At 35.2% G+C, this 26,565-nt stretch overlaps 1 protein-coding gene across 1 annotated transcript in view; it reads left to right on the top strand.

Moving 5' to 3' along the window:
- Positions 1 to 26,565, top strand: part of CRIM1 (cysteine rich transmembrane BMP regulator 1) — a 218,404-nt gene that overhangs the window by 158,915 nt on the left and 32,924 nt on the right. Inside the window, exons 8-9 of the mRNA XM_067293293.1 lie at positions 4,332 to 4,460; positions 16,570 to 16,726. Of these exons, the coding sequence (XP_067149394.1) occupies positions 4,332 to 4,460; positions 16,570 to 16,726 (286 nt within the window). The remainder of the gene's footprint in view (positions 1 to 4,331; positions 4,461 to 16,569; positions 16,727 to 26,565) is intronic.

Below are 26,565 nucleotides of genomic sequence, written 5' to 3'. Positions count from 1 at the left end.
CCTTTAGGGACAGGAGAGGAAAAAACATGTTTGTAAGTTTGTCTGGAAACACTCAGGATGCTGAAAGCAGATGCAAAAGTAGAAGATAACAGAATAATACAACAAACAAAGGATTAACAACAGTCTTTTTAACTAATATAGCAATGGTTTAATTTTGTCCTTAGTAAGAAATATTGCACTACTGAATATATCAAGGTGCAATAGTAGTATCTCAGAATTAGTGTATCTCGTGTCCCAGACACGAGTATCAAAACACAAAAATACAATTTTGATAACTTAGCAAGAAAAATATATAACAAATATCCACTGATTTCTTTTTTTATAGATATTAGATTATACCTGAATATAAAGAGAACTTATTTTGAGGGGTGAGGTTCAGTGAAGGGGGATAAAACGTAACTCTTCTGTTTCTCTATAGACTTGTTTTATGTCCAAGAAGATCAATGAATACTAAACTGCGTTTCAGCTTTCAGTTAATTTTTGTTGTTTTTTTAAAGTTATTTGATTGCTAGTAATTGCATTACTAATATGTTACTATTTTTGAAGGATTAAAACAAAAATGCTCTGTAAGTTATTTTTAGTACTCTGTATGTTAAATATTTTCTAAATGCATCCTTTTGTACGTTGCATACGTGAAGATTTTACAGCTTGATTTTACAGAAAAGAGAAAGAAGGTAAGATAAAATACTAGTGATCAGACTTGGGATTTGTCCTATTTCTTTGCTTTCAGCATCATACCAGGTGATAGTGATGTTGTCCTTACATTAGCCTAAAATAAACTAAAAATCTTTTTAGCATATATTCATATATACCTACCCGTTAGTCTTGTTCAGTGCTATCTTTATACAGCACTGTACGCTGTAGATATAGGATACTTTCCCCTGTTCCAAAAATAATCTGCAGATTTAGTTTCATAGTTTACACATCGCTTTCCAGAATTTTTTTTCCCTCCATTTAGGGAATCATTCCCTCTTAATTAAAATAAATGAACTACTTACTTTACCTAACTGTTCTGCACCATTTAAATTTAGACTAAATTAAATCATGAAGTAAGTATCTTATATAGTCATGGTTATTTACAAGTTTATTCCCTTATCAATTACTTTTCATTTTATTTTTGGCCTTCCAAAGCACAGAGAGACTGTTACGTGGTACTGTAGCACTTGTAGGTTATTTCTTGTGTAGCGTGCTAAACCATGGTAGAATATTGCCTTTCAAGTTTGTGCAAGACAGTTTCACAAGATAGTTTGCTCGCAAAACAGTTTAATAGCCAAAATGGCTAAGTGATTGCTTTATTTCCTGTATTTGTGAATATATTCAAATGGAGAAAGGAGGAGATTAATATACCACAAAGTAGGCAGAACATTGTTGTGATGTAAAGTGAGATATTAAGAACAGGAAATCATGGACTGACTTGCATTTGAAATGTTCATCAAGTTGCAGTATAGTTAGATTACTGTTTTACAAAAAAATAATTTAATGGAAAACAAAATTTTAACCCTTTTTCAAGATGTGCAAAGGTGTTTATGTTGTTCTTCAGTGACAGGACAAAGCTATGGTCTCCTTCAGCTGTCCAACTCATTTTACTGTCCATGAACTTTGCTTCGGGTTGTATTTGTTTCATATGATGCATAGCACTTTTAACTACTAGCAATTATATGCATTATTGTGGCTCTTTTTATCATTTAAAGTGTAGGGTTTGGGCTGGCTGTCCAGTCAGCCTTATATGGCTTTAGAGTAACTGTTGTACTGTGGTCTTTTGTTTGTCCAGAGTCCCTTGCTTGGAGAACGTGCTGTGGTAAAGGGAATATTGTAAAGTAGGGCAAATCAGAAACTTAGCACCAATGCTATACGGGAAGCTTATTGGAGGAAAGACTTTTCATATGGCCCTTACAAGTATCACTACATCAGTGAGTAAACTCACTGTTATTGAAAGGAAGTTTTCAGAGTAGGTACAGATGCTAAAGATGAGTTTGTTTCCAAAGATGGGTTGTATACCATATGTCTTAAACTGATATGAATAATATATGGAGCTTTTTGATTATCGGTACATATCAATATGTTCTGGATGCCTAAGCTAATGGTTTGCTGAAGTTGCGAATTTTAGAAGCTGCAAAATGTATTAGATATTCATATGATTGTCAGGTGCAGTTTACTGAATGAACTTAAATGCAGAGAGTTCACTGAGATTTAAAAAATTCTAGTTTGGAGACTCGTGGCTTCTAAAATAAATTGCTCATTAAGGTTACAGTTCCATTGAAAAGTTGCAAATTTTGAGCTGTGAAATGAGTATCTCACAGAGATTTTAAAATCTCTCACTTGCCCCACAACCTAATAATCTCTGTCTTTTAGAAAGAAAAAAATCTAAAATAATTATAACCTAAATTAGATGATTTGAGGGGTCTACAGACACACAACTGCCATTATCTGAATTTCCAGCTTGTATTTGAGCAAGGCTGTTAGTGACATTTTATATATGTATAATGTGTACAGATAACTTTTCCTACAAAAATTACACAAGTATCAAAATTTGAATGTTATATTGAAGGTTTCAAAGTGAGGAATCTGAACCCTGACCTTTGAGATAGAAGATTGAAATCTTCTAAGTTCACTGTAGTGCCTTCCATGCAGTTTTTTCCTCCAAACTCTGTACTTAGCTGCCCTAATTTAAAAGGGATTAAAAATGTTCAGCCACTGTTGTAAATTGCTGTGAAGGGAAGAGCAGTGTTGGAGGAAGCTATGAAATCAGAAAATTGCAAAAGACAATGAAAGCAGAAAGCAGAATTGTTCTAATAGGATAACTTACTTCTCTTGCCTGGAAGGCATGGGTGCAAAAGTTGCATGCTGGACATGAAACCAGTAGACACAGAATTTTGTATTTTGGTTGACATTGTGCATTTCTAACAGCTTCATAAATATTGATTAGTGTTTTACTCTCTTAATCTAAGAGTGAAGGCTAACTACCTTTACATAAGGATGGCAAAATTTGCCTTTCAGTATATCAGGTTTAGGGAAGTGACATGTTGCCGTCTCCAGTCCATGAAAATGTGCATGCTGTATAAACGAACATGTGCATGTTATGATTTATTGCCCTGATGGCTAGTATTACTTCTCCATATTTTCATAATATATCAGTTCATCTTTTGAGTTTATTTAAAATGTAATTGTTTTAAAATATTCATTTATTGAGGAGGAACAGGATAAATTCAAACAATTTTGAAACAGTGAAACTAAGTCACACAGATAGCTGTGGTTTCTTTAAAGGTTATTCAGTTTGTGTTTCCTAGATGCTTTGTATAATACTAATAAAGTCTATAACTATTAATTCCTTTGTTCTCAAGTGCTTGAGTTCTATTTAGAAATATATATGTATAGGATAGACAAAATTAGTCTCACACAGCAAAAAGTAATTTGGGAAACAATATATTTTCTTTCCTCCTGTGTCCTGTTTAACAATGGTTATGCTGAGATTGCTTGCTCTTTTCATATGTCTTTGGGTATTGTTTTATTCTAATAATTTTGTTTATTAAAACACGTGGACATTTCTGGATACCATATATATTAAATCAGATTTCATATTCCTATGTATTCAAATGGTGTCAAAAAATAGTATTATACTGTACATAAATGCTTAATAACTGGCAATATGGTCTTCAACTTTAAAAAGCACGACCTAGTATTGCAAAATATACTGTAAGAAGTAATGTCTTTAATGGGTAGTCCTGCTAAATGACTTGAAGAGATCTTTCACAGGCAGTACATCTTTCATCCCCTTTTCATATTCAAACTCTCTTCTGCTTTAAATTTCAGAAGAAGCGTGGTCTTCTTCACAAAAGAAAAGGTCTGATCCACTGAATCTTGTGCTTTGATTTGCAACTTGGTACAATCAGTCAACCAAGAATTGGGGAAAGCTTTGTCTGTTCAGTTTCTAATGTAAAAGAATCTGCATAGTAAAGTCTTCACAAAATTGTTTTGGAGAGAAGGGGGGAAAGAATAGGTATCTTACATTTGGTTTTAAAATGAATGTGCAGGAATGCTGATTTCACTCTGAGCTATTTAGTGATCAAAAGTTTTAGTGTTTTTTTTTCTCTATTTCACTTTTACAGTTTTTATGCTGCTTTATACTGCTTACATGATGAGTATATGTCACTGCAAAAAAAAAGCCTCAGTGTCATGAATTGTTTGAGAGCTACCAAGAATATAAATTAATCAGAAGCAAAATTAATTAAAAATGATTCTCTGCACTGTTGCATCATGTATACCTTTTTGTGAACATAATTAAAATACTAATTTCAAATCTATTCATGTGTTTTATATTTCTTATATTTTAGAACCAACATACATCACAATAGGTCCACCCACCTGTGAGATCTTGGTGAACTGCACTTTGACTGAAGAAGACTGTATCTATAGTTTCAAACTGGATCAAAATGGTTGCCGCATTTGTCAGTGCAAAACTAGTGAGTATGCAAAAGTGCTGTGGTTTATACCTTTTATATCAAGCTGTATCTAAAATGTTTGTTTGCTGTTTTTTCCATTCATAGAGTTGATTAAACCATTAAAAGTTCAATATGAAGTGTTAGTATACCTGTGCTTTTTATGGTGGTTCATTTTTAAAGGATTGGTTTTTGACCTCTTACGTTACTTGTTTGCTTGCTTAAAATGTATTTGGAGGAAAAACATAAATTTCTGAATCCAGGTAAAAATTAGCAGCTGGGATAAAAAAAAAGATAAATATTTGGGACTTACCATTCCTGACAGTGTCCCCTTGAAAAATCTTACTAAACTTCAACATTCCATTTTCTTCTGTATGTAAAGAATTTAAAGGCACCAAGTTTTGTGTACGTCAAATACTTTTATTGTTAAACAGCCTATTTTTTATAACTTAGCTTATTGGTTATGAGGATAAATGTTTGAAAATGAGACTTCTAAGGTTGTGTGTGTATGTCTACGTAGAAACATATAATCCATATATAATTTCATTTTTATAATGTACTTACGTAATATCTACATAATACTTGAGTTAGGATTTATGCAGACTTCAATTTAACATGTAATTTTCCCCAAAGAAAATCATTGTACCTTGAGAGAATTTTCTGTATATCAGTGATGTTAGCATCCTAATAAGAAAGCATCACAAATTTATTTTTCCACATACTTCCTTAAGAATTTATTGTCTATAGATGAAATACAAAGTAAGGTTACGTCAGTTCTCAGAATTGCCCAAGAAAGAACACCTGTGTTGAATTAGTCTCCGCTGGAGGATGTAACACAGTGTGGCTGCTAGCCCAGCCTAGAAGTTAGAGTAGGTTTAAATTCTCTTTGTAATTTTATTGTAGCTCTGTGGCTTCCGTGTAATTTGTGAGATTTTCAGAACTGAAGTTTTACTCCGTTCCTCTTCTCTTCATTTCAGTCCATCTATTTTCAGTCCTTTTCTGAACCACTGTGACTATTTAGGGGTCTCCCAGAAGAAGAGTTCAAAATAACACTCTAATTGGTCCAAACTGAAGAATTTGAGGATTGTTTTGGTATGTTGCTTAAGGAGTAAGAAAAGGAGTTTGCTGTGTTTTTTGGTGGTGGCAGTTTTTTTGTTTGTTTGTTTTAAGTATACAGCAAGCAATAACATCACTATAGTAATGTGGAAATAGTATTTTTGATTACAAGTTGTATTCATGGTAAAAGCCAGTAATTCCACAGATTTTCACAGGAACTGGATTGAAGTCCAGATCTATTTTCTATCCTTTGAAATATGGATAGATGTTTCCCTTAATTTGTAAAGCATACAATGCTGTTTATAGCATGTGTATAGTATGTCTACGGTGTACAGTGGTGTATAAAGTTCTGCAACACAAGGAAATGATGTCTCAAAACAAAGTCATTGTAACTGACAAATCAAAAGTATGAAGAATTAGAGAAGGTAAAAGCACCCTCTGCAAGTGTAAAGCACATACTTTTTTGCATCTAAGCTGTTACATACATGCCATACTGAATTCTCCCTACAAACAAAACTAGAAATGTTAAAGTCTGGTTTTTAGCATTGTAATTTGACTTCTTCCCCCTCCCCCACTTTCATATTTATTAAATTGACTTTTTTTTTTGACCGTAACTTGCAAGGATTTTGATACAAACAAGAAGACGGACATACTCAGCAAATTGCAGCATCTATGCTTGTGCTCAGTCCTTTCCTCCAGTTTCTTGTACAGGAGACCCCTCGCTCCAAAGAATCATTTCATTTCTCCTTGATTACAAGTGTACTCTTACCACATCCCAGGAATGTCTCTGTTCTTGCTTGGATTGTTTCCAATTGAATACCACTTCAGCTTATTCAAGGGAATTTTTCTCTTACTAGATTTGCTTGAATTATTTTCATTTTGCAGTAGTAAATTGTCAACAGCAAACTTAATAGTATCATTTGTCTGTCGTCTTTTTTCAGTTAGATAACTTGAATTGTATATTGCTTAAAAATCTCCCAAATCATTCAGAGAGAGGAAACCTGTATTTTCTTAAGAAGTGAAGTAAAATAACAGCTTGGAAGTCTTCATCGCTTGAGGGATATCAGTCAAAATGGAGGAATAGAATTTTTCTGTCAAATGTCTCTTGCCAAACTCTGAGCAAATGAATGTGTAAGAACCTGTGTCTTTTGGTTCTCTAGTAGTGTAATATGTGTGTTATCTGAAGCTTATGTAGACTCATGTGGACTTAGTTTAAATTAGATTGCGAGCTTGAGGATCTGTACCCTGCATCCACTTCTTTCTTACTGGTGCGAGCTACTTGACTGAGTCAGGTTAAAAGTGCAGGAGTAAGGAGGCCCATTACTCTTTGAAGTCATCATAGCTAGAGCTAGTGTATCCTAGCTCTACTAATCTCCTTCCAATATAGTTTCCTTTCTTTTGCCAATTTCTCCTTAGATATCCCTGCTGAAGGTTCATTATACTTGAATCTGTCTACCTCCAGTCAAAATAAAGCCAAAACAACAAAGAAGAAAGGGAAGAACGCGTAGTAAATCTGTAAATTGTTCTTTATTACCTTCATTTACATTCTTCTAGCCATAAATCATCATGACAGGTTTATTTGAAATAATTGTATAAGTATGATATCATGAGACTTGTGTAGTGCTTTATTGTAATTCAGATACAAGTTTGTCTAGCTTGGCTCAAGTGGACTAGAGAACATGTGAAGGAAGAAAGCAGCAATTGATAACATTTCTGGGACGCTGTGATTTCAGTAGACATTGCCATAATAGACATTACATTGTCTTTTATCCTTCTCCCTGTTAGCGTGGTGCAGCAAGGAGAAAACTGTCCCTGAGTGAAGAGTAAACACAGATAAATATGGGGGGGGGGGGAAGTCCCAGTGAACAGAGGTGGTGCCACAAATAAGCAGGGAAGAGGAATGATAATACTGAATGGGAACATATAGAAACCAAAGCTCTCTATGAAGATAAAAGCAAAAAAGTATAATCTAGGGCATAGGAAGAAACACTGCAAAATAGCAACAGTAAAGTTAATGTAGTAGGAAAAATATGAAATGAAAAAATGAAAAAAATATAAGATAATATAAAAGCAAGAAACAGAAATTGCAAAAAGGCAAAAAAAATTGTGTTTGTGGTAGAATGCAACAATTGCCATGGTGTCTGGGGTGTCTTAAGTCTTTGCTTTCATAGGGAGAAGCAGAGAGGATTTAAGTCCTTAAATGGAGAAGCACAGCCAGGGAGTGAACAAGAACAGTGGTCCGTTATTTGTGAAGCAGGATTCCTGTTGCTCCAAATAGGAGCAACCAGTACATAGAATAATGCCCGCTGATTGCAGTAACATGATTTAAAATCTGAAAATTGTTGCTGAGCAGTAAATCATTCTTCAGTGAGACTCAGTGATAAGGGCCAAATTTTATATAGCCTTATCTGTTCTTAAGAGGTACTATGCCTGTAATATGTTCAAGTTTAAAAAAAAAAAAAAAAAGCCATTAAAATCTTTCCTGTAACTCGGAACTTCTAACTTTGGGCCAGACTGTTTTCAGTGGTGCCCAGTGATAGGACAAGAGGCAACAGGCACAAACTGAAACACAAGAAGCTCTGTCTAAACATGAGAAAAAACTTCTTTAATGTGAGGTTATCAGAGCACTGGGACAGGTTACCCAGAGAGGTTGTGGAGTCTCCATCCTTGGAGATACTCAGAAGCCATCTGGACACAATCCTGGGCTAGGTGACCCTTCCTGAGTAGGGTAGTTGGACTAGATGATCTCCAGAGGTCCCTTCCAACCTCAACCATTCTGTGATTCTGTGAACTTCTGTTGTAGACTATAGGCTTTCACCCCTAATGAGTTGGAAGTGGAGTACTGTTCAGGGGATAACTGCAGGCATGTTTGGCTTCAGTATTTTTTAACCTACAAAATTGTATCTAAATTGATTAAAACTGATGGCAAAGCTCTAATTTCAAAAAAATTGTTTGCTTCATTTAGAGAACTTACTTTTGCAGTTAGATGATGCAGTTGTCATGCAATTTCATTAATTCCAGAATGATCTTGGGGAAACTGAATTGTAGAAGGCTGGGATGGGTTGTTTTCCCTGGGCATTAAAAGCATCATCATCCACATTGTGTTGTGGTCTCTTTCCCTGTCAAAGCAAATCATGGAATTAGTATTTTAAAATTAGAAGTTTGGAATATTATGTGTTTGCTCACAGAAAGAGGAAGGGAGGAAGAGTCAAGTGGAATGGAATTCCAACAAGAAATTTGGGTTTGGCAACGTGGAACTTGGGTTAGCTATGAGACATTCGAAGGCATCTTTGAAAGACTGAAGCGCAGGATTGGAAGGTATGAGAAAAGTTAGGTAGGTACATCTGTAGACTGTCTATAGATAGAGAAAGTTAAAGCTGTGAAAAGGTGTGTGCAGTGGTAATGGGAGAAAGCCTAAAAGAAGCTTTTCAGGGACTATGTTGAAAGGATATATCTCTTAACTCCTCTCTTCTGTGTGTTCAACCTTTAGTAATTGCAGAGTTTGGGTTGTGGGTGTTTGTTTGTTTGTTTTTCTTTTTGCTCTTATTTCTTCCTAGCCAAAATCTGAATATTTCATTTCTTTAAACTATTCCTATAAATAATCCTTCTTGGGGATGGTTTCTAAACACTTTGAAACACTCTCAGTGTAAATTGTTTTCCATTTAAATGAGCATATTTTATATTAATTTTATTATCAAATTAAAGTTATCCCTACATTAACCACACAGAATGTATGCTTCAAGCAGTATAAAATTCCTTAAAACAGTAAAATACAAGATAGGTAACATGTATTTTAATAGCAATGATTTCCTGTTATTATCACAAATTAGCAACAAATTCCACAAAAATCCAAGTAAACTTGTATTGCAAAATAAAAACCATATAAATTTGATAAAAAAAAACAAAGACAGTTCAGTTATCCTTGCTTAGTATAAGCAGACAGCCTCTTTTGGATTTCTGAAAAATAGGTAGACCTGGCAGAAAGAGAATCCTTGATTATCTTTTTGCAGTTGGAGATGATGCAAGTTTCTTTATTTAAAAAAAAAAAAAAACCTCAGCAGGGATTTCTGAAAATTATAACAATATATTGTTTTTATTAATGATTACAATTTATTTAATGAAATAAAATTAAAAAATTCTTTTGGCTTGACTTATGTTCAATACACGTTCAGTTAAAAAAACAAAAAACAACAAAAAACACAGTTTGAAGGGTTTTAGAAGCTTAATCATTTGGCAGTTAACTCCACCTTTGAGATGTCACTGCTACAAATCCATTTTCATAAAGTCATGTGTTATATGTGAATCCTAAAGTTGTTTAGAGCAAGTATCCAAATGGGTAATTTGCCTCAACGGACTCATAAAATTATTTTAGACAGGGTTTTTAGCATCACAGTGCCCAGTCCCTTCATTTTTATCCAGCTATTGTGAATCATAAGCTCTAAAGAAAGGAGGGAGGGTTAGTGTGGATCTGTGGAGGCAATATATTCAGAGAATTCCAGTTACTGATAAGTAACCTAGTTTTCTCCTTCATAAATTTGCCTCCCCAGATCCCCACCCCTGAAGATTAACCAGCAGTAGCAATCCACACCGAGAGGACGGCTGAGGAGTGCTTAATTATAAAGGTACTGTGAAACAGTTTTCCTGATATGGTCTAGCCTCAGCATCAAGAAAATAATGATGGTAAAGGTATGTCAATAGTTTTGTGTAGCGACACTACAAATTCTAAAAAATGGACATCAGTCTAAGCCAAGTTGCAATACTGACATAATTCTGTCATATGTATGTGTATTAATATTCTCTGGCAGTTATTTTTATCTGCATATTAGAGGATTAAAAACTGAAAGTATTTCAGGTATGCATCTTTATACATCTATACATCTCTAGATGCATTTTCACAAATTTTAGACTTCCAGTTCAACTCTTTACAGTACAAGTGTCCATATATAACATAATGAATAGGGAGAGGTAAATGTCCCAGTTTAAGAGCTTAGAATTTTTTTATGTGCCATACACGTGCTAGAAGAAAGCAACTGAGAAGTCTTTAAATAAGAGTTAACTAGAATTACAATACAGCTGTTAGACTAGAAGGTCAAAGTGGAGGACTGTTTTAGACTTAGGCATGAAATTCTTTATGGATTGAATTTTGTCTACTACACAGTTTGATTTTTGAGAAGCATTTTATAACATTGCAGATATTCTTAGATTCAGGCAAGATGGGGATGTGAGTACTCTAAGATCAGGAATAAATCACACATCTGATAGTTATTTGAATTTATGGCTGAAGAATTGTGATTCATTTTGAGATATATTGCCTCTGAGATGTCACAGCTGAGACACAGAGATTACAATATATCTGAAATATGGCTCATTACAGTTGCAGGGCTACCTGCATGTGTTTCCTTTCTGACTTCTGAGTGAATCCTCTCAAGTATAAAAAATTGATAACTTTGTGTATCCCAGGATATAATTTTGTTGTCTTGTTTGCAGGGTAGGCCTTGGACTGTAGCATGTCTCATGTCAATGTATCAACCTCTCTTACACTCTGTTTAACCTTGGTATGTGTCATTCTTTTCTTTAGCAGCCAGTGACTAGGTGTTACAGTGATCCAAGCAACCTTTAAAACAAAATTTATTTTAGTATTGAGAATAAGATATCTAGATGAAAAGAGTTTTACAGCACCAGATGTCTTGCATGCAGTATGCTGAGCAGACTCTCATCATATCTTGGTAATCCCCTGTTCTTAAGACAAGACTGGTTCTTCAGACAGTCTTGTCTCATCCTCCAGTCTGATCCCCCCTGAACAACTATGATGCTCCCCTGAAACTCTCTAATGTTTATTTTTTTTATAGTATGTGTGTATGTAACTGTGTGTTTGGGAGTGGATGAAGAAGGGGCAGGGAGGGGAGAGGAAACTACTATATTTAAAAATAATTTATTGTCAATGCAGACCAGAGTTAGAAATGTTGGTACTAATACTGTATTTATGTTAAACTGTTACAAACTACAGAACAAAGTATTTGTTAGAACTACAGTGTTTAGAAGGGTCAAAGTCTGTAAGTAACAGCCTTTACAAATATAGTAAGTGTCTAATAAGTTTGTGACTAGAAATATGGAGCTGTTGGTAACTGATTGTTCTTTCTGCTGCTTTTGCAATTGTTGATGTACATGGAAAAGAAAATTGTGTTGTCTGTTGTGTGGGCTGGATTCACTACTATAAGTATTTGATGTATGTTTGCCCTCAAGTGAAAGTTCATTCCTAGTAGGAGACTATTTTGATAACATCATTGTTTGAGGACAACCACCATTCCATGATTATTGTACTAGCCTTTTGCTGTATTTAATTCAGCTGAAATTCTTCCAGAATTATGTAGTATTCTGGCTAAGGTCTGTCCTCATATGAAACAACTAAGAATTTGTAAAAATACAGATACGTTAGCCTGAGACATTCAGGATTACATTCATCTTTTTCAAAGGTGCATCACAGGTGCCACAGGAATCATTCTGGGATTGTGTTTCAGAATACCTGTGTCTGAACTCTCAGCTTGTATCACAGATTCTTGGTTATTCCCTCTGGGCATGGCTTTACACATTTTCAGTATTACATTTCACTGCATTATTATTATTTTAGTCCCTTAAGTCCCCCTGTTTCCTTGTGCATAAGGATTTTCTGTATTGACATTACCTCACTGACATTTTGTGTTTCATAAGAAAAATTGATGAGCCTGTTTCTACTTCTAGTTCAAGTGACATACAGGTGCATAATGCACATTTCCAGAACTCTGAAAGGTAGTTTTTCATTTGTATTAGCTTTTTAAAATGTTTCCTATATTCTCCTTTCAGACTCTCTGCTTATTTCCAATATGTCCTCGAAGCAGTTATTAGCCTAGTTTGGGCTGGATATCTTCTTTGCAAAAACATTCCATGATCTGGGATTCGAGTTTCTGATGAGATTTATCTAAGCAAAGGTGAAAAAAACCCTACAAACAAGTAATCTCTTCCCCCAATTTTTTAGCTTTTCCCATAATAAATTTCCTGAGTTCATTGCAGTTGATTTTCATGAACTAGTTGCCTTTATTCCTTAGCATTTCTCGTTTGAAATGCAAAACTTTAGCAGCCAATCTGTTTTTATTTATCCTTTCAAAATGAACTTGTGATACTTCATTAATGATTACTTTAAAGCTGTAGCATAGGCTATAGAGATGTTATCAGGAAAACAATTTCATACATTGAATTTGATCTACATTTGGACCTTTAGGTTTGCCCTCTATTTCTTTTTTCTTTCTTTCTTTTAGAGCTCAACTATGCTCTGTAAAAATTGATGGGTTTGCTCTCAGTTTTCTGAAAAAATGCCATATTTTAAACTGTGTACTAAGGTTTTTGACAGGCCTGTGCAGCAAACATAAGCTGTGTATATGTACTGTGGCGGTACTTCAGTTTGAGATTGCCTCTAATGGCAAAAATTCTGCTCTCTTTTGTAACTCTGTATTCAGATCTGAGTGTCACACTTCGATAGCTATCCTTAACACAAAATCTGGAGACGAGATAAAGTGAGAAAATATGCCAAGTAAAAGATGATTATGTTGCTTCTATTTCTTCAGATTTTTTTCTTTTCTTTTTATTTTCTGCTCTTTTTTTTTTCAGATGCATATTAATTTTTTCCACACCCTTTCATTTGTCCCTTATTGTTCCTTTATCTGTCTTCCATGAACCTGATATTTATGGACAGCCACCTAAACCAAACATGTCCTCTCTTATGTGACAAAGTATGCTTCAAAAAAATGAACCCTATCTCTGTGATTCTGGGATTATTCACTGGTCAGTTCTCAGCATCAACAGGGAGATGCCATAATTTATCCCCTCTCAAAGCTCATAACTGATGATCTTTCTTTTTTGAGATCTTCCAGTGTAGATGTACTTTCTATTCGTTCTTCATAAAGTTCAAGGCTAACTTAAAAAAACTACTGCCTTCAAATTTACCTTTTATGAAGTCATATATAATGAAAAGTTTAGCTGATTTTATTATCTCTGTATGCTGTCAGGGAAGAATTGTATATAACATCCGGACTAGTGCAAAAGCTCATTAATTCTCTCTTCTGCTTCGAGGAAAGTCTTTCATCCTTGTGTTACTTGTACAACATTCTTTGCCAGAGAGGAGCATCAGAATTTCCTCTGCATTATAATGATTTTAAAGCAGCACTAGTGGCTACATATTAGAAAAATCTAGGATCCCTGATAAGTCAACCTGAATGCTATCCTTCAAAATCAAGAGTTTGTGAAGATCCTTGTATATATATCTGTCTTAAAGCAAAAACCTAAGATACAGGTTGCCATTACTGTGCAAAGGTTAGATATGACTGACATTAAATGTGTAAAACTGGTGGCGCTGGTACTCTGTTGGCAAAAGACAACCTCCAGAGCCTATGCGAAAGGATCTGGCATTTCTTTTTCTGCATTCTGAATGACAAAAAACTTGCACCCTTTTAGTTTCAGACATGAAATCTGCATAAAAGGACAGAGGTGGGAGCCAAGATCCTCATCCTGTTTAAGCTGAGACTTGCTGGTTAGGATAATAGGCCATTACTATGCCTTGTGTAGCTTTACACCTGTTTTCCTATTAAGAGCTTTGCAGATAGAGGAACGAATAAAACAATAAGCCCTCTGCTTTAAAGAAAAGGGGTGGGGGGGTGAAAATTACACCTGTTTTTTATATTATTGAAATCTCTTCCAATTATCAGCAACCTCCTCCTGAAATTTTTAATGACTCATTAGAAAGAAATATGTTGGTTTTCATCTTAATGTAGCTAGGTGAGCATCTTTGTAGCACTCCTGTGGAATCCACATTCAGAACGGCAGCAGACCATTGCAAGCCTGATGCCTGTTGTTGCCTTCTTCCTTACAAACAGTGAGTGAGCTCACCAGGGTTGGGGTTCAGCTACAGACTGACAACCTGAAAATGTGAGAAGGCTAAATTCCCATTATGCTTGGTGGAGATCTTAGGAGTGCAATCCATTCTCTAAGCTGTTCGGAGTGTCTGCCTTGGGGTGAGCTGAAACACTCTCTAGGTTCCACTCACTCTGCTGACTAAATCTGCACTGACTGTAGTGCAAAATTGATCTCCCAGGTATCATTGCCAAAATTTAGGTGTCTTAACCTAACACAGTTCCTCCTACTGTTCAGTCTTTCTGATTATGAGAGCAGTCACCATCACAGAGCCAAAAAATAAAAAGAATAAAAAATAAAACCCTACTGCAATACTTGAAGCAACTCTGAGAGTCTCTTTCTCTCCCCTTCCTGAAGATAAGCGAGCTATTGGATTCTGATAGTCACCATCAGCATTGCCATGCCTGAGGCAAATATGTCCAAATTCTACATGATGAATAATCAGTGAATTTACCAGAGTTTTCTCCTGGGCTTCTGTCTCGCTCTGGGGTGCTAAGCAATATTTTTTCAATACCAAATGAGTGTTAATCTCATAGAACAGATTAGGAAGCACTTGGATTAACCACATCTGGTTAAATCTGACAGCGATATCCATTGTCTTTATAAGTACATTATACTGTATTTTGAAGTCTTTAGTGCAACGTTTCAAAAATGGAAGAGGAAGCATTTAAGTAAAGCAAAGATTACATCTGTGATCTGCCTGTGTTGTGTTACCAGCTTAGGAACTTGTAAATTGCATTCCATGGATTCATGCTTTCAGTTACGGTGTTTTTACATCGAGTGTCTGGCTGTGTGCAGAGTTTTGTAAGGTACTGTTGTTCCTATTTTGTTAGTTTTCCCTGTCATTTATAGGGAATAGTCTTGCTTGCTAAACTCTTCCAAGAAGAGGCAATATAAAAGGGGGGAGGGAGTTGCCAACCAGATTTGGGGGTTACCTTTGCATTTCAGACCCACGGGAGTGGAAAGAGCAGAATGGGTCAATGTGCTGACCTCCTCTTTGAGAAAACCAGTCCCTAAATTTTCAGATCCGTAAAGAATGGGAGAGTCATGAGTACTCTAATATGCAGCATTTCTGGAATGCTCTGCAGCTCCCATCCATATGACTAGTGCTTTGTAGTGGTATGGAGGTTTCAACTGCAGACGAGCATCCTTCATTTCTGTCCTTTGGATATCACCCATCATATTCATCTCTTGAGGAATTTCAATTTATTTCCCTCTTTTTTTGTTTTGATCTCTCTTTGGCTACTGCAATGATAGTCACTTTATATTTCCTGTATTTTACATCTCCTAATATAACAAAAATCATTATTTCTTGTTGCCTCATGCCTCCACAATCAATAAACAAATTTTCTATTGCAGGGTATGTTAAGAGTGGTCTTTCTGGCACTTCTTATTCCAAGAAGAGCAAAAGCAAACTAATCATTCTCAAAACAGTCCAGTGAGAGTAAATATAATGACCATTATTTATCCCTGCACTGGAGAAAATCAGATGCCATCAATCCAGCATCTCCCTTACTGCCATAACAGGCTAATTAAGCATGGTAGTGGACTCCAAGAGACAGGTCTTTTAATCTGGTATTAGTAAGCTTATAACAGCTCTTTGGGTATTGTAGTCATATTTTTTAAAAGCAGGTCTTAATCCCCAAACAGGCAACAGCAAACAGCAGAAGTAGGGAATGAAGGCTGATATCCCAGCCTTTCAATTTATTTAAAGTGAAAATAGAGTAGATAACAAGGATGCTCTATATTGACTAGAAACTTATTAAACACTTATAACATGTTGAAAGTATGTTATTTTAAATTTGTTACTGATGGCTGACCAAGTCATAAATGTTGGACTTTTTTGTCTATGTATTTATCCATGGAAATGTTTTAGTATAAGGTATGAAAGATGGTACTTCCCAAGATCTTGACTGGAACTGAAGACATGCTGTAGTATTTGGTTGTATGGTTTGTGTCATTACTGTAGAATTCTATTGAATGCTTTAAAATTAGGACAGTCAGAAGGTAAGGATGATCAGTCTTAAAAGTAAAACATTATGAACTAAAAGGGAACAAAATATTTAGTCTGCTGAAGATGCATTTTTCTGGTATAAACAGTTTTCATTTTGTGCTAAGCTGCATGTGTTCTTCACAGGAGAGGAGCTGTGTACTGGCCTCATATCAGGTTGTTCCTTGGATTGTTCCTTCGGTTTCCAGACTGATGCCCACAACTGTGAGATCTGTCAGTGCCGTCCACGGCCTAAGAAATGCAAACCCATAGTATGTGACAAGTACTGTCCCTTTGGATACTTGTACGTATTCTTATTCTGAAAAAATATTTAATTCTATCCATGTGCATATTTAAAATATGCAAAATCCCTGAATATGTACTTGTGTTTACTTTGTGGCAAAACTGGGGGAAATATGGGAAGACAGAAATGTCCATACTTCATGTGAGATTATAGTATTCTTCCAGCTAACTTGGGTGTTAGCACTGAATTTGTGGAAATGGATTTTGACCAACAAATTAAGAAACAGCAATCATAGCAGCAACAGATTACAAAAACAGAACAGTGTTTAGGGTTGGTTTTTTTTTTTTAAGAATATTTGATGACTAAGATGAAAAAGCTGCTTACATCTCTTGCATGTAGGTTTTTGAATTTTTTTTTGTATGTACTCCTGTAATACCCCCCTTCATTTTATAGCTCATTTATTGTACTCAAATGTTTTTATAATATTTCAAGGGATTTTTTAATGTTGATATGACAGTGGACTAGTTGGACATGTTTTAGATGGACATTTCTGATAGTTACTTTAGAGGATTAGTGAAAAACAGTACTGTCTCTTAATTTAAGTTTTTGTAAATGTGTTCAAAACCTGTATTGTTGCTAGAGTTCTTTTTCCATGAAAGGAAATATTTGCTGTATTTATTCACTTGCAGAAGAGATGACAAAATTGGGCAAATCTTTTGTCACACAAATTTCTTTGCAATCAATTTGGTGGTCTCCATATCTATTTTACAAATATTTTATTTTTGATTTTTCAGTTCCATGTTACTGTCTCCTGTTCATAAAAGTTTTAATTTCTACCTCATGACAGCTAAGATTCAGATAATGTTCATATATAACTTGTTTTCTTATTTTTAGTGAAGTTTACTAATGCTGCAACCGTTGGCATTAGATACTAATCCTCCTTTAATTTCTGTTTCATTTTGGAGTTCTGTTTGACACTAATTCATCAGCGCTGCAGATTTTTATTTGTAATACTAATATATTGTGCAGTGTGTCCTCTTTGTTCACAGTTTTTATCAAGTTTGGAGTAATGAAAATACGGTAGAGCCTGAATGACCAGAGAGACATCAGAGATTTTAGAAAAATAGAAATCAAGCTGTATCATAGTGGCATTCTCAAATTTAATTAGTGCTTCAGTCATAAATGGTGCCAGTGAATAAGTTGTATTCTCTCTAGTTGTGTTGCCAAATGAAAAAAAGCATACCAGCCTTCCACCTCCCTTTAATCTTCATACTATTGGCTTATCTTTCTTGACCATAGAGTGTTGTTCCACTTATGTTAATACAGTGTTCTGGTTGACCTCCTTCTTATCGTCCGTAGAGCTCTTGCACTGTATATGATGTTAAACAAAAGGTGGACTACGCCAAACAAAAAGCAGATCCATATGCCATGGAACATTAGATTCTAAAGGCACAAATATGCTGCAATACGCAGCCAAAAATTAGAAATAAAAACCCTTTGAAGAATGTGTTTGCCTTGAAAACACTATTTCAGTCACTTTTTTTCTAACGAAATTAGAAAGGATGCTTGGCTGTGTCCTTGAGGAATCCCTAGAGTAATTTAAAAATACCTATATAACAGCAGTCCAGCAAAACAAATTAAAGTAATATCATTCAATATAATTTTATAACCATTATCTCAAATACAGAATTAGGCTTGCCCCTGGTTAAATAATAGAAGTTTTTGCAGGAAACGGCAGTCATGGGAGTGATACGGCCAATAATATGGCTAGCTCCTTCAATTTCCCAAGCTGTAACTATTACAGCAGGTCACCTGGGATGGTCTTTGGCATGAATCCAGAGCAAAGCTCAAATTAATACATTTCATTTTAGTGAGATGCCTTAACAGTTCAAGCACTATGCATCTACAACCTAAAATACAGTGACTGAAAGACAATAATAAAGGGAGGGAGTTACCCTACTGACATAAATGTAGTTGCCATGAATGTAAGATTATGCATGCTTTGTAAGATGAAATCAAAACAAGTAGCACAGAGGGCAGCTCTAATGTGATTGCCTCTGCACAGTGCTAGCACTTTGAGTCAAGTGGCCTTTGTGAACCTCAGGGTCCTTCTGAGCCTCATGATTCAGTTTAGGGTCTGTATAGTCCAGGACACTTGTCTTGAATGCTGCCATGTGTTCATGCTCTGATTCAGTTGTCCACTTAAGCTTAATTATTCAGTGGGATATCTGAACAGTTGTGCTGGCATCATTTGAGTTGGACTGTGACTCAGTTTTGGGGCTCTAGAAAGAAGCTGTTGCCTGGGAAGAGTGACTATGACTTATACTGGGTTTTCTCCCATCTTCCTTTTTCAAAAAATCTAAATCCACTATTCAGGCCAATAAGATAACATGCTGGACGGTGAAGGTATGTAAGGATGGAATTAAGAGTAGAGAAAGTGAGAAGCTGCAAGGACAAAATTGAAATTAGGTATGACAAAAGGCTTATTTTTATGTGGAGAAAAGAGAACAACATTTTGGAAGACTTGATTTGAAATAGAATAAAATGGGAGAAATGGAAGGCAACAAAGATTGAATTTTGGGGAGAGGAGTGAGGCTTGATTTAAAGTTTAGTAGATGAGAGAAGAAAAGTAAGAACTTTAAATGAAACAGCTAATAAAATTATCTTTGGCCATATTGACTTTGAGAGTGGCTAAGAGTTATTTTTAGTTTTGCTGGTGAGAGAAGGTAGAGTAGGAGGGAAGCTGCAGAAAACTGATGTCAATTTTGTCTTTCTTAAAACTTTTGCCAGTGACTTCGAAGGCAAGGAGCGCTGAGGTTGGCTAGAAGAATGAAAGAAACAGGAAAGACCAAACAGAAGTAATGAGTGATTAGATGTCTCAGTTTTTTTAGATAGGATAGAGCTGTTTGCATCAAGGATCAAAGTGATGAAGTCACTTAAAACAAGCACAAAGCATGCAAAATTGTTTAGAAAGTGCCTGAGGGAGATTGAAGCTTGAGACATTTGGTTGAGTAGATGCAAAATCCAAGATGAAGTGTCTTGGAATTGGGAGCCAAAGAGGCAAATGATATCAGGATGTCTGCAACTGTTAGAACTTAACCATGGAATGAGCAGGGTGGAGGACTGAGATGAGAATATTAGAAAGCAGCGAAGAAGTTGGCGTGAATGAGAGGTCCCAAAAGGAGGAGGCAGAATGAAAGATTCATGTGAAAATGTAACAGCAATAAAGGAACACAATTTATAACTATATTCAAGAGTTTATTGGAAACTGCCATATATTTCTCATACCATGTAACCATTTCGCAAGGAGCACTAGAATCATTTGCATTAGCTTATAATTGATTTTGAATTTTGGCGCAGAAGAGAGAAAAACTCTGAATAATGGAAATCAAAGTATGTTTTATTGCTGTTTGCAACAAAGATGGAGACTATCTTTTTTGTTCATGATACATAAAAGCATCTTCAGTAGGAACTGCAGGATGTGAGCTCAGCAACTTGCAGACTAAATATCTGAACATTTCTTTTTGTTTCTGTTTTATCTTTGTGTTTTAAATACTAGTTTCCAGTAACAGTACTCAGTTACTAGCTTTTTTTCTTTTTTCAATTTGATTTATAGTCTCAGCAGAATGATCTAATGTGATATTTAAAGAGCACACTGAGGTTGTTAGACCTTGGTTTTACTTCTTTTTCCATGTTATAGTTCTTAATTTGTTGTCTGTACCAGAGTTGCAGTGCTAACTTAAAACCATCAGAACAGAATCTGAGAAAACTTTTTCCATTCACATGTTCAAGGATTGTGTGCATGCATGTATTTGCATAACAACAGAGACAGTCAATATAAACTAAAAAATTTATACTGTTTACTCAGTGTGATTGAATAGCATTTGGATTGGAAAAATAATATTTTTTTAATTTTATGTTAATATTGCAAGTGCTTGTATAATTTACTATTTTTAAGGCCATTTGCTTTTGCCTATTTAAAAAATTATAATAGAAAACTGTTAAGGCTGATGCTTAATGTCTTTCATCATTGCCTTTTTAGGCTCAGACACAAAAACAGTTTGAATATATTCATGAACCAAGGTCTAAATGTTCTCCTTCCATTCCAGCTAACACTTCTTGACTTTTTTGTGGTGTATCTAAAGCAGTCAAATTAGTTTCTCCTTATGGTTCCTTTTATTAAGTCCATTACTTCTGTTTTACTTCACTGGCAATCTCAAACTTGGATAATATATTGACGTGTTAAAAATGTTTTTCTGCCATCATTCATCTGGGAAGTGCTGATAAGAATTGTTCCAAAATATCTTTATCAAAGTAATTTACTATTATGTGTTTTGTTTATTTATGTAAATCTATCAAGTTTACTGTTACATTCTTTTACTTTATTATACATTACCTTTCCCTGCATTTGTTTGGTAAGAAATATTCTCTTTTACATAATGAGCAGGTTTGTCTGGTTTGGTGGTATAAATTGTAATTTTTGTTTAGAAGAGGTTAAACAGCGCTTCAACAAGTATAAATGAAACACAGTAGAGACCTAAATAATCTATGTTGAACCTAATATTTTTGTAACTTCAAAATGCTGAATTATCAGAAAAAGGCCAATATTCTCTTAAGTAAAGACAGTAAATTTCCATTCCTCGATCTGTGCTCCCAGTGTGTGACTGGCAGTAATGTTCTTGATTTAAATCCACCTAATCAGTGAGCAGATCATGTATAACTGCTAAAAATAATAGTTGGTATTTTCCTTGGTCTTGTTTTCTTCTTTAGCTTTCAATAAAGAAGCACCCCTGACATCTGCTTACGTATATTTTCACTCTTTCAGTTTTTACGGGTATTTTTGTTAAGCAAAATTTTCTTGTTACTATTGTCTTCTATGCTGCTTTGCAATGCAGTTAGATGTTCCACGTGAAATGAGTCTTTGATTAATTCAGAAAGTTCTTACTTGGTTTGAGAGGTCTGCCTTTCTGTGATTTCCCGCCCCCCCCCCCCCCCCGAAGAAAATATTAAATAAGAATCAGGAAGATCCTGGAGTGCGGTAGGCAGATGACCCTCAAAGACTGCAATGAATTTGACCTGTGATGTTAAGGGTTGTACTCTGACACAGCAATATAAATCGTCAAGAATATCTTTTCAAACAACAACAACAAAAATCTGAAATAATTCTGTTGGTCTTTTTGTGTTGTACTTTAGATGACATGTGCCTGCATTATTCTGAAAAGCCTTAAAGGAGAAATCTGTAAAAATGACTATTACTACCCCATTTGGAAAATGAAACTTTCCTTCATTTTTCTCCCTTGAGAGTAGAGGTGTAGATTCTTGAGTTCTACTTCACCTTAAGGCATGTGAATTAAATCTGGTCTGAAGATAACTGTGTGGACACCAGGCTGCTGAAGTCTTCATACCGTTGCTTTCTGATGTCACCAGAGAGGCATATCTCCTATAAGTTGACATGATTTCTCTAATTGTACATCTTTCATGTAGCCTTATCACATCACATATTGTGATGCTTTTACTTATTCTACATTTACATCTTCAGAGAAAGATAACACAGTCAAGCATGTGGCCTAATTTATTGCGTGCTTTAATAAACTGATTTTCTATGTTTGAGAGCAATCCTGTTGACCTATAGAGTTCCTTAGTTATTTTGTGTCATCTCCGTATCATATTGCCTGTGTCTAAGCAGTTAAGGTGAATATTGTTAATAATTTGTGCTCTATGTCAATGGTAATCTAGTTGATTGTATGTAGAAAATTAAAGATGTCCACACCATCTTCTTCAATATGGACATACCTTAAGCTTGTACTAATATTGTCCATCTTCCCATCTCTTCAAAAACATTTCAGTCTTCTGAATGAAAATAGAAGACAATTGAAAAGAAAAAGGATTAATGGGGCTAGCCTTATATAATGAAATTTCTCAAATTATCATTTTTTCTGGAATGCCTTCCTGTAATAAAGAATTGATATCTCAATTTGTGAGAAGGATAGGAAAAGGCCTGTGAATGTTGTCCATGACCTGCAAGAGCACTTTAAACACTCAGTTGATTAGTCCCAGGTCCAGGTATTTTTCAGTTTTGCCCATGTGTCAAGGATAACCTGCTAAAGGACATAAATTTCAGGAACAAATCCCAGTGATCTTCTAAACTTGTGGAAGAAACATAGTATGTTCGGAACTCTGTGTGACACTGTCACATATGAATAGTAAAAATTTATAAAAATAAGTTTATGCAGTTGAAGAAGAGAGTAATAAAGCAGCCTTCATTTCCTAGATTTACTGTACTTATTCCATACGCCTGAGGAAGACTAAAGCCACTAAGTAATAAGCTTCAAAGTGAAGACTTGGATTTTTCTTCAACTTCAGATCTTGAGCATTTTGAAGTTAAGCATCTTAAGTAAAACCATTCTCATCAACAAAAATCTTCAGGTATTTTTAAGGTTACCGAAATGCTTAATTGGCCAGACGTTGCCATGAAGATAATTTTGAACTCCCTAAGTTCAAATTGCTGGAAGCATGGAGGTTGCAGCAGGTGCAGTAGCACTTTCTGCTTGTCTTGTGCTTACCATCTGTGCATGGGTGTCTACAGCTAACCACTGTCTGAGATGGTTCCTGGGCTGCTACAGACCTTTTTCTGATCAACTATGGCCATCCTTATAGCTCTGGAAGAAGAAAAGCAACTTCTTCTTATAACTAGTAACCTCTAGTCTTGGATGCTCTAAATAAAAGCTGAAAACCATAGTATTGGACAGTTTGTTCATTCTCAACTCAATTGAGCACTCAAATACAATACTAGCAAAAATCATACTGAAATCCAATCTATTGTTAATCAACTTCATCAAATCTAGACTACCAACTGTAAAATGATTTGATATTTTGAAAAATTTGTCTCAGACAAAATGTTGGAGTAGTGTTCTATAGAAGTATTATACCTTTGTAAGAAAAAATATACTGTTGTGTTTTTAAAAACAGATCTCTGAAGGGGCTCCAGATGAAATTTTGTATCTATATGCCTCCTGATAATTCATGCATCTTGTAGGCCTGCAGCAAAATAGTTAGACAGATGAGAATGGAAATTTGAGAAAACTATTTAGAAAAGTTTTTTGAACTTGCGGATTTTGCAAAATTAGTGTGTGTGTGTGTGTGGGGGGGGTTCTTCAAGCATATTGTTATAACTTTTCAGCCAAAAGACAAAGCTGGGAATTGTTGAGGAAAGAGGGACAAATAAGGAGAAAATCATTTATCATTTGTTCTTTCAAGAGAAAAAGAATTTTTTTCAAAGATGTTGAAAATACAGATAGATTTTTCCCTTCAAAACAATTTTTTTCTTTTTCTTTTTTTCCCAACAAATGCAGTATTATATAATCAAACAGTCTAATCAAACATTTTAGTCACTGAGGCAGTGACTGCAGTTGGCTCTAGCTTTCAGGCAGTTATGGGGGGGGGGGCACGGTTTTCAAATTAAATATTAACATGATATCACCATGCAAAGTAAGAGTGCAGAAACTTATGTATCAATTAGGTGTAGGATGAGGTTAATAATAATCTTTAATGATTCTGTAATGTGCTTCTGATAGGTGTCCAGACAGCTAAAACTATGATAAAGAACTGTACCGAACTTTTTAAAATGAACACTCTTAAAAAAACAAAACGGTAAACAGCCCCTTAAGATTTTCTTTGTATTCTAACAAAGCCATACAGGATGATGCTCTAAAGAGAGAGAATGTAGAGCTTGCAAAAATAATTAGCATAATTAGTTTTTTCCTACAGATTTTACTCAGAAAAAATAAACTATGTATGTATCTTCAGAAATGGGAAGTATTTGGATTTACTGAAAAAGAAGAAAAATGATAAACATATTAAAGAAAAAAAAGTGCAAATGTTGAATCTTTCAATTTGCAACTATTTGCTTAAAGCCCTAGACATGATAAAAAGACATCTAGATCAGACATGACTCATAGAGTACTCAGATCTGGACCATCTAATAACTGGTCCAGACACTCCTCATTCTTCCACTTTACATTAGTACTTATGCCTATCCATGGTCTCATAAAAGAGCCATTCTGAAATGGCTTAGTGTCTGTAGAACCTGAAGAATGAACAATGCCTCTCACTTTTTGTGGTTATGAGTGCATATCAGTATGAAATGTAGAATCTTTATATTTAAAATAAGCAAACTGTGATTCATAATAACAAGCAGAGAATGAGAGATGGTCCTCATACTGTGCAAGGATCTCAATTTTATGATACTGATGCTGTGCTATGTGAGACATTACTTGCCTAGTGAGAGAGGACCTTTGAGACTGTTTGAGATCATGAACAAGTAGCTGACTCTTACACTCTGTCCTTGCATTAGAGAGTGGAATTCACAGTGAAATGCAGAAGTGCCTGACTGAGAGGTTACAGCACTCTGGGATGAAAACATTTCTAGTGATTTTCCTTGCAAATAAACTGGAAGAAGATTTTCATATATTTTGTCACTGGATAGCAATCATTATAATGACTGTCAATGAATTTCCTTGACTGGCCAAGAAAAGAGTATATTTTATCTGCACTAGGCCAATCTTGTTGTGTTAGAAGTTCTAAGACTGAATTCTGGTAAAACAAAGAATTAATATATACTTGAACTAATAAATTCCACTTCAGCTAGCATTAAGAGTCTTGAAGAATGCATATATCCATACCTACTCAAACTTAAACAGAGGTGGTGATAATATTGTTACTTCGAGAGAAATTGTTTTTCTTTGCATGCTAGACAAATTTAATTACTTCAACCAGCACTTGCTTAAGTGCTTTTCTGCATCTGGACCAAGATAATAAATAAAGCACATTGTAATCAAGTAGACCACTTGAACAGCTGATTAAAAGGAGGTGAAAGTTACTGCAGTAGGCTTGACTAGGAGCATCTGAATGAGCATTTTGGTTTGCACCAGCAGTGTGCTTTTAAAGCACATCTGACTGTCCTGACTTGCTGTACTTTGGCTCACAATGCACAGTAGTATCAAAATGAGTGAACTGGATTTCTTTTTGATGAAACTAAAATGGAAGATCTACTCCAGGAGGGGACCTGTTGTACTCCAGCTGCCATGGGCATTCAGTCCTTTTGACTGAACTACAGCTAGCCTACAGTCAACACAAAGCCACAACAACAAAACCTTAAAGTACGTCTAAAGTGAACATCAGCACTGTTTTGCTCTACAGGGCTGCTCTTGCTGGTCTACACTACTTGTCAAAGTAGACATAACCAGAATCTCCTGTGTACCACCACAAAAAAGTGGTTACAGAACCATGGGTTCTGGACCAGCAGCCTTGCTCAGGGGAAGGAAGAGCTTGTTTGGGCGAAGTCATGCTGCCTGCCCTGCTGTTCTGTATCCTGTTCAAAGAAGTGTAAGACAAAGATGCTTTAAAAACAAGCCGTTTTCAAGCTAGCACCATTGTTTTATGAGCACTGTCTTTGAGACAATCTTTCACTTGCATTTTCATACATCTGAAAAAAGCTTAACTTGAAACTTTCTAGAAGCTAATTTGAAAATCATCTACTACTGAAATTCTGGATTTAGATGCAGAATGTAATTTAATTATACACAATGCTTGACTGGTACTTTTAAGTGTTGCTTTTAATAAGTCTTAATAGTATTGTAGTTTAAAACAAAACAAATCTGTCCTCATGAAAAATGGCAAGCAGACACTCGATATAGGCTCCTCTGAAACAGTGTGTATATGGTGCTGTAAAGAGATTCTGTCTGGTGACATGCTAGACTTTTTCTACCTACCTTCCTCTGGAAACCTGAGAAATGTTTTTGTTCTTGATTCTGCATATTGTCTCTCTGCTGATAAATCCCCTACTTCTCTCTTTCTAAAAATATTTCTATATATCTGCTACTTTTTTATATGGATTATTG

This window comes from Apteryx mantelli, chromosome 3, assembly GCF_036417845.1.
Source record: "Apteryx mantelli isolate bAptMan1 chromosome 3, bAptMan1.hap1, whole genome shotgun sequence".
Taxonomy (NCBI): domain Eukaryota; kingdom Metazoa; phylum Chordata; class Aves; order Apterygiformes; family Apterygidae; genus Apteryx; species Apteryx mantelli.
This window is presented reverse-complemented; position numbering and strand designations above follow the sequence as displayed.